Source organism: Chelon labrosus, assembly GCF_963514085.1.
Source record: "Chelon labrosus genome assembly, chromosome: 22".
Lineage (NCBI taxonomy): Eukaryota > Metazoa > Chordata > Actinopteri > Mugiliformes > Mugilidae > Chelon > Chelon labrosus.
The window spans coordinates 14,880,834-14,895,096 of record NC_140355.1 but is presented as its reverse complement, the minus strand read 5'-3'; the positions used below and the strand labels follow the sequence as shown (position 1 = coordinate 14,895,096).

General features: G+C 42.9%; 1 protein-coding gene across 1 annotated transcript; it reads right to left on the bottom strand.

Moving 5' to 3' along the window:
• Window positions 1–525: 525 nt before the first annotated feature.
• On the bottom strand, window positions 526–7,544 carry lhx3 (LIM homeobox 3; the record flags this gene model as incomplete). The annotated part of the gene is made up of 6 exons (XM_084571817.1): window positions 526–1,045; window positions 1,922–2,093; window positions 3,140–3,291; window positions 4,926–5,128; window positions 5,262–5,433; window positions 7,448–7,544. The coding sequence occupies 6 exons, from the start codon at window positions 7,542–7,544 to the stop codon at window positions 612–614; spliced, it is 1,230 nt and encodes a 409-aa protein (XP_084427943.1). The 3' UTR covers window positions 526–611.
• Window positions 7,545–14,263: the final 6,719 nt, after the last annotated feature.

Below are 14,263 nucleotides of genomic sequence, written 5' to 3'. Positions count from 1 at the left end.
CTACATTTTTGCCTATATCCCTGTTCAAGAATGTACAAAGTCCTCGTATCTGGGTACATACTCATGTCCAAGAAGGTGTTTGTATAAAAATAAAGTCTCCACAATGATAAACCATCATATATATATACTGTATATAGACATTTGGCAACAACCAGACATTTAAAGACTCTGAATGTTGAACTGAATTCTGCACCTGAACACGTTGTCGTTAACAAATATTGGTGGGAGGAGATGTGGACAAAGATTGATGGTTGGTGATCGGTGTCTTAACCTTCTGATCATTGGTCTGTGGTCTCTACATTGTTCTAAAAGAGCTTATAAGTAGTATCTGAAAATGTAGTATTTTGACAGATCCCTTGCTTTGCATACTGTCTTACTACTCAAGGACAATTATTAGGCCAAGTGCTTTAAACGCGGGACATTTTCTTCCTTACTTCCATCCAGATTACCAATCCTGAATGGATTTGCCAGTCGGATACTGGTGAGATCCAAGGACAGCAGTCTACTTCCATTATATAATCACTGTCCTGTGTGACTATTTTTCAATTCATACGATCCAACAGAAGACACAAAAAGCAAAGCAAAAAGAAAAAAAGTTTCTTGTTGACCAATCAAAACTGCCCGTGGTCTACTTCGTCTAGCCAGGAGGCAGGACTGGCAGGAAAATCTGGATATCCACCGCTGCTGCCGGTGGACAGGTCCGAGCTGGGGCCGTTGGTTGCCCCCATGGAAACCCTCACGGCAGGGTTGATTCCAGGCCCGCTGCCCTGGGTCATGATCGAAATGCCAGAGTCGGGGTACACGAGGCTGGAGATGAGAGGCTGGTGTCTGGGTAGAGCCTGGAGTGACCCCGGCGACTGCGGAAGGCCGTAGGGGCTGTTGGAGCGGATGTCGTGGAACTGGTCTTGAGAGGGGAGGACCCCGTGCTCCAGGGGGAAGGTGCTGTGGTTGTTACCCCCTTGCCGTCCCCCCATGGCTGGAGAGGACTCGCTCAGGCTGCTGTAAATGCCGTTGGTGTGACCTAGCTCTGACATGGGCGGTTCATCTGTGCAGGGACAAGAAGATAAAGTGGTATTTGTTATGCTGATTGGACTGCATTTACTAAAACGGTCATTTACAACAATTAAGAAGATTCAATTAACTACAAATACAAATTAATTCACTTCAAAAAAACCTTGTGAACTTATTGTTCAGTTGGTGACATAGCTAACATGCCTGCTTTGCTAGCTTGGAGAGCTTTTCCTCTCTTCGGTATCCCCTTTGATCGAAATGGTACACTAGCAAAATGCCAGTGGCGAAGTACACTGTAGGGTTGCAAATGCGGCAGCACGTGACCGATGTGGTAGCAACTTGCTTACCGGTTGTTCCCAAGCTAAACATCTATGACTAGGAATAATTGCTGCATCATTACGCCTGAATTTTGCGGTTCAACTTTCTGGTGTGACTGCATCTTATTCCTTAACGGAAGATCATCACAATAATCCATGACAAGAATACCCTGCAAATAAGGATGGAAATATGAAAAGCCGAAACCTCTCTTGGAGATCAAACACCTGGTTGGTTATTCATATCTTTTCATATTTTTTTAGTCCTTCGTTATGGCACTGTCCTCCTAGGAGGAAAGGCCCAAGTGCAACTGCTAACAATAATGATGGCTCCATTCAGTTTAGGTGCTCTATAGAGACATGAACGTACTTTACACTGGCTGTTGCACTTACACACCTAAATTGAATACCATCTGCTATGGAAAGGAAGCCAATTTAACACGTCACATTCAGTAAAGAACGTGTGTGGACGACAAACTTAAGTTCATACGTAATAATTACGGAAACACTCAAATGGGATGGAGCCATCTTTAAGTTATTAGTAACATCTGTGCTTATCCTCAGATATGCCGGAGCCGTTTGTCCAATGACCGTACCTGTGAAGGACACCTCAGCGTCACTGTCCATGCCCTCCTCCTGGATGCTGTCCTTGTCCGATTTGGAGCTTCCCCGCGACCTCTTCATATTGCGAAAGTACTGGCCCCATCTCTGCCGCCCGGCGTCTTTCTTCAGCCTTTTCTCTTTAGCTCGCCTGTTCTGAAACCAAACCTGGAGGGTGAAACGGACAAGACGTTTTATCAGGTGATGTTTTGGAAAACACATTTGACTACTAGTACAATGACAGAAAACAGTTGGAGTATAAAATAGAGAGGAAAAAGTATTATTTTAAACGTGTTTGGCTTAATTTATAGGTTATAAAATCTGACTTTTTAACACAGTTTCAGTTAAATTTGGCTAATTTACATGATTTTTTTTTAAGATGTTTTCATAAGTTAACAAATAACCAATGTCTGCATCACATCCCTTATCAAATCCTCTGCTCTTTCCTTGATGCACATGTTCTAAAAGAAAAAGTAGGGGACTGCAGGAGTGACACTGAGCAGTAATCCTGGCTGCAGCATCCCCTACATCAGATTTATCATTTAATTAACTTCACGAAGGCTACAAGTTGTTCTCACCCAGGGTAGCAGACAGGTTAGCGACCCACCGAGTTAAATGATTCAAAATTTTCTCGATTTTGATTTTCTGATCTCATTTTTCCTTGACACACTGCGTACAGCACACACACGTAGTATGCGGCCTAAATCATCTACAATATCACGATTTGAAAATGTATGTGAAAATGCCCTTCTCCTTGTTTTACACTAAATGCACTCATTTCAGCCCCAAGAACAAAAAGCGGCTTCACATTCCTCTTAATGATATTCCACCCGGAGTGTGCCCTCTTCACCCCTTCCCTTTCACTGAATAATGAGGAGCATTTTAGTGGCTTCTCTCTCTACTTTTGTCCTTGCAAATAAAACAATATATATGGCCGGCACCTATAGCAACCGACGCGAGGCTCTTCAGCAGCAGACAATATGCGAGGGGCCCCTCTTAGCATTGTTAACGAGCTTGCACTTAAACCGTGCTGACTTTCATGCGGACTTCATTTTACTCCATCTAGCCGTAAATCCCCCCCCCACCCCCCAACACACACACACAGACACAGGTTCGTACTGTCCACTTGTGCCAGTTCAGCCACAATTGTCCCTAGATAATGAAGTCAGGACACTAATGGAATAGCCCTTAATGGATAATAATACACTTTATACCTGCACAACCCGCATATCCAGGCCCGTCTCTGATGATAGCTGCTCCCGGACGTGGCGGGCCGGTTTGGGAGAGTTATTGTAAGCGTTCTTCAGCGTTTCGAGCTGTTTAGCTGTGATGGTCGTTCGTGGCCTTTTTGCAGTCGAGTCTGCTTCTGAAAAAGTGGACACACAATTCACAGTGTCAGCAAACGCTCAGCAAACATTGCTCTGTTGACATGTGAGTGGATGAGACATTTGAGAAATTGAATTTTTAAATAATTGTATTGTTTGTGCTTAAAAACTTTGCTTTTTTTAATCGACTGTACACAATTTTTTGGAGATAATACAAATATTACTGTCAGAATAGCAAATTTTCCCCAAATTGCCAAAATACTTTATACCATTCTGAGTCAGCAACGTGATTTTTAGAAGCACAACTAATAGCCTAGGGTTTATATAATATACAACTTTGTAATTTCACATAAAAAGATGAATTATCTTCTCGCCTATAAACCCTAATCTGGCACCATGTGCATACTTGCATCATGTCTGCTCGCCAGCACAGCAAAATACAAAAAAAAAAAAAAAAAAAACTATCATCCAAATGGATGCCGCCCAAGTAATTGAGCCCGGTCATTAGTAAAATAAACGTGTGTGTTTTTGGTGAAAACTTGTTTTAACTCGCCGCATAAATCAGCACTTGGTGTGTGGAGCAGTAAATTCAAACAAACAGATGGGGAGATAAAACTTGAACGTGTGCGGGGCTGCCATGTCCGGAACGAGCCTGCTGGGATTTTCAGCATAAAGTAAGGAAATACTCTCGGCTGCTACAAGTCGACTATATATTTCAGTGCAGGACAATGGAATAATCGATTTATCAAAAAAAACAAAAAAAAAAAACACAACCACAACATATAAATCAGTGCTTAGTACTGTACTGAGAAAGTCCTTTAAAAATGAATGGGGTATTGCTGAGTGACAATATCTTAGTTAATTAGATATTGACCCTTATCTAAAATATTTGTTCATATATTGCATATTTGGGGGGTAAACACATATAGCAAGCATCAGTATTGTCACTGGGAGGAATTTTCTTTAATTAATTTTTAGCACATCCATTTTATTATGCACCTCACTTAAAATTGTTTCTCTTTAAAAAAAAAAAAATGGCCATTCATTAATATTCTGCTTTTAGGTTCACACTGTAATTATGCATAATGACCAAATATACATTAATAGGAATGAGATATTATGAGAAATAACCAGTAAATACAAATTCACTGCACTTTTTTTCAATTTAGAAATGATAAATTTAAAAATATTTGCATGTTAAAGTCGTTTCTCAGTCAGATCTTGCACACACAACAAATACAATATTCTATTCCTGCCTTGCATACAAGAGTGAACACTGGACACAGGCATCTTTTAACATGTGCGTCCAGCTCCTATTCTCTGAGTTAGCTACTGTATGCGTCTCTCCCTTTCCGAGTCTCTGCTCGGCCCACATGATCACCATAATAAGAGTTATTGAAAGCTGATCTCTTGGAGTGCAGAGTGCAAGCCTACGCCTCCCGGCCTCCACTTTACGCAGTTTAGTATCGATTGGGTTGCAGGCAATGATGCAATTAGCGCAGGTGGGTCAGAGTTTATGGATGACCTCACAGTTAAGCGTCAGGCGCAACTCAAGGTAACTTAAAACAAGTCTGTACGAAAACACCTAGAACTCGAAACCCTGTAGTGGGACTATTTACTGTGTCTTTTATACCAGTGTTAGGCGCCTTGAGACCAGTGTAGTGTGGCAGCTCACCTCTCTGTTTGGCGGTCTCGTAGTCGGCCTTGCAGACCAGCCTGCTGTCCTCCATCAGATAGTACTCATCACCTGTGGCCAGTTGCCTCTTGCACACGATGCAGGCAAAACAGTGCAGGTGGTAGACGTAGTCCTGCGCTCTCCTCACCACCTGTGTGGGCGGTATCCCCTGCTGGCAGGCTGCGCATTTGGTCCCGAATCTCCTTTTGGGAAATTAGCAGGTTGCGCATCAGAACATACTGAGCAATCATTTTAAATTTTATACACACCAGCTACAGGAGCAAATATATAAAATACACAGAAATCATGACTGTTCGCCCTCTGAAAGGTACTCACTTGAAGAAATCGTCTTTGCAGTAGACGCTGTCGCCCCTGCTGAAGCACTTGTCCGCCAGCTGCGCCTGGCAGTCGCTGCATTTTAGGCACTTGCTGTGCCAGTGGCGATCCAGCACTTTGAGGATGAAGCGGTCCACGATGTGCTGATTGCAGCCCGCGCACACTGGGATTTCTGCAGGAGGCGAGAACGGAATCACGGCGTTTTAGTCAAACGTGTCAGACGACAAGTGCGCATTTGCAGCAGCCAAGCTCCAGATATTTATCCTTTTATTAAGGACAGCTGTTTAATTATGCAGGGCTCTCAGTGAGAAGAAACGAAATAGGATCATCATTATGAAAATTAAATTTACTTCTATATTTCTCACGATTTCTTTTTTTTTAATTTTTGGTTTCAGTAGCCTATTATTTAGTCATTTCCTTTTTTAAATGATTTTATAAGGCACTTAAATTCATATGGAATATATACACAACTGCACTCTCTATTAATATGCACAAAAAAACTGAAGAAAACAATAACTCGGTCATGTTCTTGCCAATATGAAGCGTGCGCGTCGTGAATCTGTGTTAAGGATTATAGAATGGAGTTTTTTTTTTGTCTTGTAGCCCTTTTTTATGAGGGCTACAAGACACACTGTCTAGCCCTCATGTCTATATATGTTATATATTTTATTTTAATAATACAGTCACGATTAAATGAGATGATTTGGATTCCCTAAGCCTGACTCCATGTTACCAAAACAAAGACTGCCCGAATGTAGAACTTAAAATCTGTTGATAAGATTTATCAGTCTTCATCCAGTACTTAACAATTAAGATATTAATTTCTTTGTTTCAGATTTTATAAAATCACCAAAGACCTCAAATAAAACCAATAACTTGTAAAATAACGCAGCAATCATTTCTGCATTTTGAAGGTTGAATTATAAAGAATTACTGGAAATAAATATGAATGTCTTTGCTTACAGTCTTTAAATAATTATACGGCTAAATTACTTATTAATGCATCCATGATATAAAGAGACAATCACGTATTTATTCTGCCCGTATTAATACTGGAAAAAGGACACTAATATTCCATACTGTGCGTAAATCCAAGTGCCTCAGGAATAACTAAAATAATTACTACTGTGACTGTAATGCTGTACCATGTCAGGATTAACAGCTCATTAATCAAACTGTAATCCTCTGGTTATTATGTTTGCCATGAGATACAAAAGACTGCCCTACACTGTAAAAACTACTTTCGAGGTACAAAGTCTTCCCTCTAAAACAACATCCGGACGTATTCCAATTTTAATGTCGCAAGAGAAACAAACAAACAAAACCAAAACAAGCCAAAGTGAAAAATTAGGACAAGTAAAAACGACCTCACCAGGCCTCTTTATTACTAATTAAAAGAAGCCAGACCACTTCATATTCCGTCCGTGCAAGGAATCGCTTTCCCATTGTTCTGCTGTGGACAATTCCTGAAACTTTAATGAACCATTTCTCGTGGCTTCGCCGGCGAGCCCTGCACAAGTGCAGTGGCCGCCACGTCAGGAACAGGTGTAGCCGGGCCATCATTTATTCAGTGCTCTGTAAAACTAGAAAGCTGCGGCCTGCGGTCTCACGGCACAGGCCGATATGATGTCCAAGCACTGTGCTCCCCTCGTAGGGTCCCATTTGAATCGGATAAAAACATATCTGACTTTGGAGGAGGTGCTGCTGCATGCACCACTCCACCAGGAATCAAAAAACGTTGTTTACTCCTCACACGTGGCTAATACAACGTCTGCACATATTTGCAAGACGGCAAAATGCCAAACATGTTCCCATAATTCCAAATTCAACCACTAAACAGCGCACTGGAGGAAATTTAAACGACCATTCAGACAGATCAGAGCGTAAAACCTTATGCGTATTTACGCTTGCCCTGCAGAAATCTGGAGCAACAAGTATGACACATGTGTCCTGTCTCAGCAGCGTTAAAACTGAATCGAGAAATCCCAGAATGAGTTCCAGGCTGCATCTGTGCAGCATCCAGCATCCATCCAGATACCAGCGATGATGTTGCCAATAGGCCTACAGACACACTTGAAGGCTTGCATTTTTCTTCACATGACCACATGCTATATATACACACACATTTATGTAAAACAGACATTTACAAAACGATTTTTTTTTTTTTTTTTTGGCCTTGCCTTTACCTCTCCGGAACTCCTCACTGTGCGACAGCAGCGCGAGGAGCATCTCCGCGTTACTTGGTGCCTCTTTTGGAGAGCCGCGCTCACCACGTCCATCCATCGCTCATGATTTACGCTTACATAAATGCATAAAGCTGTCTCGCTCGCGTCCGTCCACTCGCACGCACGAACGAACGAACGAACGAACGCACGCGGCAGCACGAGCCCCGAAGGGAGCACAGGCGCGCGAATGTGCGGCGGAGTTTGCGTTTTACGCTTCGCCGCGTTGAAGCCTGTGCAGGATTACGCTGCGCCGTTTCCCGGGCGACAGGGAGATAGATTAACATCACCTACCGAGTACCTTACCCGGAAGGAGAATGAAGACGAGGTGAGGGGTTGAAGCCAGGAGAGTTTCAGTGCTCAGAGACGCCTTATGGTGTTGCAGGCGAATACTTTTTCCGCAGAAAATGATCGAAAACATAAAAACTTATGCTTTTTCTTTCAGCTTTTAATTTCGCCACCAGACTGAATTCAGTTCATCTAAAACATTTCACTCCTTTTAAAGAATGGAATCACTTTGTCCTGGTGATTTATTTCATGTTAGTCTTGCCACTGTGACACTAAATGATGCGATTGCAATATGTTTTTGGCTTGTCCTCATCCACAAAAGGAGAAGGCACATAATAGAATCTGTTATTGGATTCAAAAACAGCCTTTGATTGTAAAACTTGAAATTTATATATTAACTATTGTATTTTTTTGATATTTTTATTTTAATCAGTTAGGCTGTAGTGTTGTCTGAATAGTTACAATGCCAAGCGTTTTATTTAGGAAGCACCTCAGATGTCAGTAGCACTCATGTGGGAGCTGAACTGATGCAAGGAGCATATGGAAACAAAAAAAAAACTATAGATCTGCAGCATTAAAAGAAGAAAATGCTCATTATTTATTAAGAAAATGCACCAAAGTGTGTTTTTTTTAGTGTGTATTCACATTGAACCTTTGTTTTAAGACTAGATTTCAGCACAGCCATGCGTAAAGGAGCGACTGAGGGACACCAGGATAATATTTATGTTTTATTTTGGCCTCTTAATATAAAACAAGTTATATTCCTCTTCTTCTTCATCTTATTATTTCGTTTATTAACAATGCATTTTAGGAATTACTTGATTTTGCTGTTTTGTATCAGGTCAGATTTTAAGTCAGTGATTCTAAATTTCTAACGAACACACACACAGACACGTGTACCCTCTCTCTCTCTCTCACACACACACACACAAACACACAATCTTCATTTCAAGTGTGCCGAGTGCCCAGAGACAAGTGTTTATTTAGGGGAGAGATTGGCTGTTCAATAACATGTTGATCGGGCCAGCACCCCAATGAATTTTATTGACACTGATCTTTGGCACAAAAGAGCGCCTGGGGAAATCACGGGTAGTGCCACAACCGGCCCCGAGCGCTGATGAATCTAAAATCAATGTCCCATTTGCCTGTATTCCCGAAGTATATGAAAGGCGTTTTGGAGAAAGGTGTGAGGTGTGGGGTCCGTGGGTGCCCCTCTTACTTTTCAGCTTAGTAATAATTTTTATGTCGCATTGATCGCTTACTTTTGAGCGGGGGAGCCGACAATAATGTGACGACAAAGCCATAAAACGGCCATCAGAGTAATGGTCAGTCAGTTAGAGAAAGTCGCAAAGACGATCAAGTAAATTCTCTCTTTTTTTGCGTTAATGTAGATGTTTAAATTTATTAAGAAATCGCTTTATTAAAACAAATTTATTTTGAAATTCCTCTTAATTTTAGACATAATTCAAAGTGGTTTATGCTGCTTGAACATTGCCAAAAAATAAGTAAAGAGATAGACAAAATTAAGAGGGATCAGACATGCTGTTCATGTTGGTTTTTGGATGCCACAGTATTCTCCCGTAAAACCACTAATAATTAATGTTTTTTTCCAAAGCTCCGTGCGACCACTACCCTCAGACCTCACCACCTCCACCGCCGACCTCAGGTGTCCCACCTGTCGGGCAGGAATGTGACACCTGTTGAGCGCGCTGGGTCGCTGGACTGCGGCTGGGAGCGGCTTTGCGTCTGCTGGCTCAGGGGGGGCTGCTTCGGGCCCGGTGCGCTCGCTCTCTCTTTCTTTCCTTCTCTCTCTTTCTTTCTCCGCTCCCCGCGTCCTGAGCTCCCGTGACAACCGAGGGCGGCGGTGTGAAATGACAGCACGCGCATAACATCTGTTCGTGTGATTCTCCCAACAATGAAGGCTCATTACGGATTCATAACGTCTCCCACACGCAGTGCAAAACAGGCGCCTCTAAACAGTCTGCAGACACCAACTTAGGTTCTGCAACTTTCATCTCCCCCTCTTTTTCTGTTCATAAAGGAACTTTAAATGTCCTACTTCACAGCAAACAATTTAACCCAGAATACTCTTAAAACGTCTGCATCTTTGCTTTTCACCGTGAAATAAAACATAGGGGCCAATTTCACGGTTTCACTCAACACAGCCATCCGTCCTGCTGGGCTAATTTGCTGCATTATCCTCAATTTCACACCCAACGGGGTGACACATTCATGGACCTCAAAAGTCACTTCCTGCATAAGATAGCTGATCTGTCCCAATCCCAATCTATGATTTGAGTGAAAATCGTTAAAAGGCTTCTTACCTTGGCCCGAACTGTACCGGGAGAAATTCCCCGTGTTTTGGCAACTTGACCCCGGGTGCTCAAGCAGCATTTTGAAGATGCTCCAGTTGAAAAAGCGCAGAAATACGCACGCTTGTGATTTCTCTTCTTTTTCTTGTTAAAGTCAAACAAGCTGCCGAGCGTGCAGACACACACTCGCACACACTTCCCAGACGATTTATCCTCTCGACAGCGAGACGAGGTCTGGCGATTTCTGGAAAACGTCAAAAAGAACTTCCGTCGACTTCTGTCCTTTGACGAGCCACCGAGAACGGGAGCTTTGAACCTTCATCAAGCTGCTCCTTTTGATGTCGCGTTGCTGAGCCGGATGGAGACGCGGTGGGACCGTGAGCCCGCACAGCCTGCAACTTTGCTTCAACTAAAACCACCGGCGGTCAGCGCTGCCTCTGTCCAGGGTGCTGAAAGGGGAGTTTCTCTAAACGGGCTTGGAGGGGTGTGTGCTGCTCCAGTGTCCCCAGAGGCTATCTTTAAGCGCGCTCGTACACACACACACACACACACACACACACACACACACACAAGCATATATACCACACACACTTATCCTGCCCCCCTCCCCTCCCCTCTGCCCCCCCCTCTCTCTCTCCTTATCTATGTTGTGTTGCACGTGTCTGTCTTTCAAATCGCACAATGGGCCAATTGGGCATTACTCGGGACATTGTTGCCGTCGCTGCGTCTCTCTTTTGTTCAGTTAAAAATAGACATGCATGACAATGATAAAAGTGGATGGAGCGAACATGCCGTTATCTTATGGAGTTAGTGTTAAGTTACAATAAGATTGAAAAAGAGTGCTACATCTAAAAAAAAAATAAATAAATAAAAAATCCGTACATGTGTGAACGGGTTATAATTATTGACATACATTGGTTTTAATTACGCACGGTGCCATTACGCACGAAGCTCAGAGGAAACTAATGAATAAATCCTTTCTCTTCAGCTGAAATTTAAAAGAAAAAGTGACCACTCGTGCACAGCAGAAAATATAAACTGGAACTCTCTTAAAAAATATGTTAAATTAAATGTTGATTTTTCAATTCAAGGACGCGTTTGCTCAGAGCGAGCTGGCTCTGGGGCCGTTTGGCCGGTTGCCATGTTTCACGCCTTTCAGAATGCATGCGCCAATTACCACCGTATAACGCACGTAACTACTCTGACGTGGTCCTACAACTTTGATTCAATTTTACTCGCCCAGCACGCCAGCCCACAAGTGGTGCAGTAAGCCAATTAGGACTACTATGCTGTTCATTAGTCCACTCGGGGCAATTAGCCTCCCAAACCTGCAAAGAAACAACATGCTTTTTCCTATTTTTGGGCAGCTTTGCATCCTCTCTCCAGCCATCCCACACCTCCATTGTGCATTTACATAATCTTTGCATCTAAAGATTTAAAAAAACAAAACAAAAAAACAAAACAATGGTGGGATGCTTGTTTTCATGGATGAGTTTTTGTGTTGTTAAGGGCTGTAATCCCTGTTCAACATGTCAGCATAGATCTATGCACAGATTAAGGGAGAACTGTTTGTAAATCTGGAAGAAGCTGTACAGAGTAACTAGAATCCTAAAGCCAATGCAGAATCAAAGAAGCTTAAGCTGCAAGCACAACAACAGGACGGCATTTCTTCTCCTCTCATCCACAGTGAGAAGAAAGATTCTCATTCTTTCCTCATTATTTTGATGTACCTATAACAAAACAATTTCATATATATCTTTAAAAGAGAAACAAATGATTCCACGACCTAAATTCAGGTCATAAAAATAAAAAAAAAAGCACATTTGAAGACCTCTGCTTTTCTATCGCCGCTTTCAAACGTTTTGTTTTACGGCGTCCTCGCCTCTTTGGCATGAATATAATGATGAGCCGAGCCTCTCGAGCATGTCAAGGCCCCTCTCCAGTTTTGTTTGTCCTCGGCGAAACCCGGAGCATCTTCGCAGGGAAATTGGTAAGAGTGTCAATACACCTGGGGCCTCCTCGAGAAAGCAGCTGCAACCAGCCATTAATGGCCCTCCATAAAGACTCGGCCCTTTGCACCTATGAGAACTTGATTTCTGCCCTTGAGTGTGAGTCGGTTCAACGAGAGCTGTGCGGATGAGGGTTTACTTCAAAAGAACAAACGCTCCACATGAAACCTCTTTTTTTATTTTTCTCCTCCTTCAAGCGGAGGCACTTGCCTGAAAGGAGAATGGAGCAGTTTCCTGAATACAAATATTTACGCAGATCCGTTGTTTTTCAAGTATAATAGAAAAATCATCTTGACATATGTTTGTGTCTTTGCATTGAAATGATTTTATTTGGATAAGAAAAGAAAAATACCCAGTTTCCCCCATTTTTCTCTCGGATGTAAACATGAAACATGGTTTTAATACAAGCTATATATACTAAAAGATCCCAAACCCTTTAATAGTTATTTAACTATTATTTATTTTTGCCAAAATATTCTGTAAAATATATATAGAAGTTTATAATCTTGCTGTTTACAGAAGCAATTTGCAAAAAAAAAAAGGAGAAATAAATTGATTTAATGAACAGCACTGAAATTAAGCATTTTTTCTGCACAACAAATAGACTTTACAGAAATTCTCTGAACCTATAGTTTAAATTTCCCCCCAAAATGACTTACCGTCAAAGCTTTTATGCAAATAACTCCGCTTGCACATATTGGAGCATGCTTCTTTCATGTCCACAAGTGTCCTGAATTGTACTGTATGTGCATGCGTGTTTGCGTGCAACTGTTTGCGCACGGCAGAGTTGCACGGGCTGAGTGTTACCGCGGGGGGTCCGTGTGTACCCATGCCACCCCTCTGACACCAGGCCGTCATTGTGCTCCTGTCATGATCAATCATGTCCTCCAAAGACTGGCCTTGTCCTGGAGGGAGGGGACCAATCACACGCCTCATTACCCAGGCTTGGTTACTCCTAAGCGGAGTGGTCCCAAGGCACCTCAGCCTGTTGCTGTCTGGAGAGGAAGAGGAAGAGAGCAAGTGTGTGGAGAAAAGGGGATCGGGAATGGTTTGCGAGACGATATCAAAGGTGGCATTAAGAAAAATAAAAAGGAGTGACGGTACAAGTGCAAAAGAATGAAGTGCAAAACCTTTGCAGCAAGATTAGGGTACAACTCGAAACCAAACTTTAAATGCGACTTAGTTTTAGAACCTAAAAACACATCCAGGTGCTCCAAACCATTTGATAAAGTTCCACCGTCTGTGTTCCCCGAGTAGCCAGCCTCTATTTTTTAACCATCGCGAGCAACTCTCATTGTTTTGAAATGGCTCCATCTGGCAAGGTTTCACTGACCAGGCCGGCCGAGACTCGCTCCCCAAGCAGCTGGCTAAACTGCCCAACCGCTTTTCCGCTTGGCCCTCGGACTAACCGACACTCTCTGGTGGCTTTGCCCCTCAAACGTACACACAAACACACTCACACAATACTACACAGGGCTAACTGTCCACCGGCCTGCCAGTCTTGGGGTCAGCTGGCTTGAGTCGAGGAAGGGGAGGGAGGTGAGGGGCGGAAAGGGTGACACCATTTAGCCCATTGTTATTGAGGGAACTGGAGAAATGGGTCAAAAGTGTCTAACGTGGAATAGCAAGACATTTGAGATGATCTTTTTAAAAGGAAAGGGCAAGTTGACAAATGCTCCGAGCTGTGATCCAGAGTCGTGATGTGATTCATCACACTTCTTCTTATCAATTATGTGCTTAACTCAACAGCTGGCCCTCAAGGGCTGAATGCAGGTTTCATTATTTGTGTAGGAGCGTCTACTCCGGGCTAAAAAGGCAGCCACCTCTGCCCAGCATCGGCCCCTTTGAATATTGATATGCTAATGATGAACAACGCGGGGGAACAAAGGTGGGACGGCTACCGCTGGTAACCAGTACAATGGCTCTTCAGTCAGGCTTTGACACTTTTACCACCCAACATGTGTCCCCGGTTTCATGCTCGGACAATAAAAGGGCCAACAACTGTCCGTCCATTTACAAGGGGACGCTGTTACTCAGTTCCGATGCACCGTCTGGGGTCCTGACCGCTTGTGGGGTGTTTTACACGTCTTTGTCCAGGGTGGGAAATATCAGCTTTCTGGAGCAATGCTAAGCCACCCCAGAGCCAGACTTAATGCCTGGGAGGTCAGAGT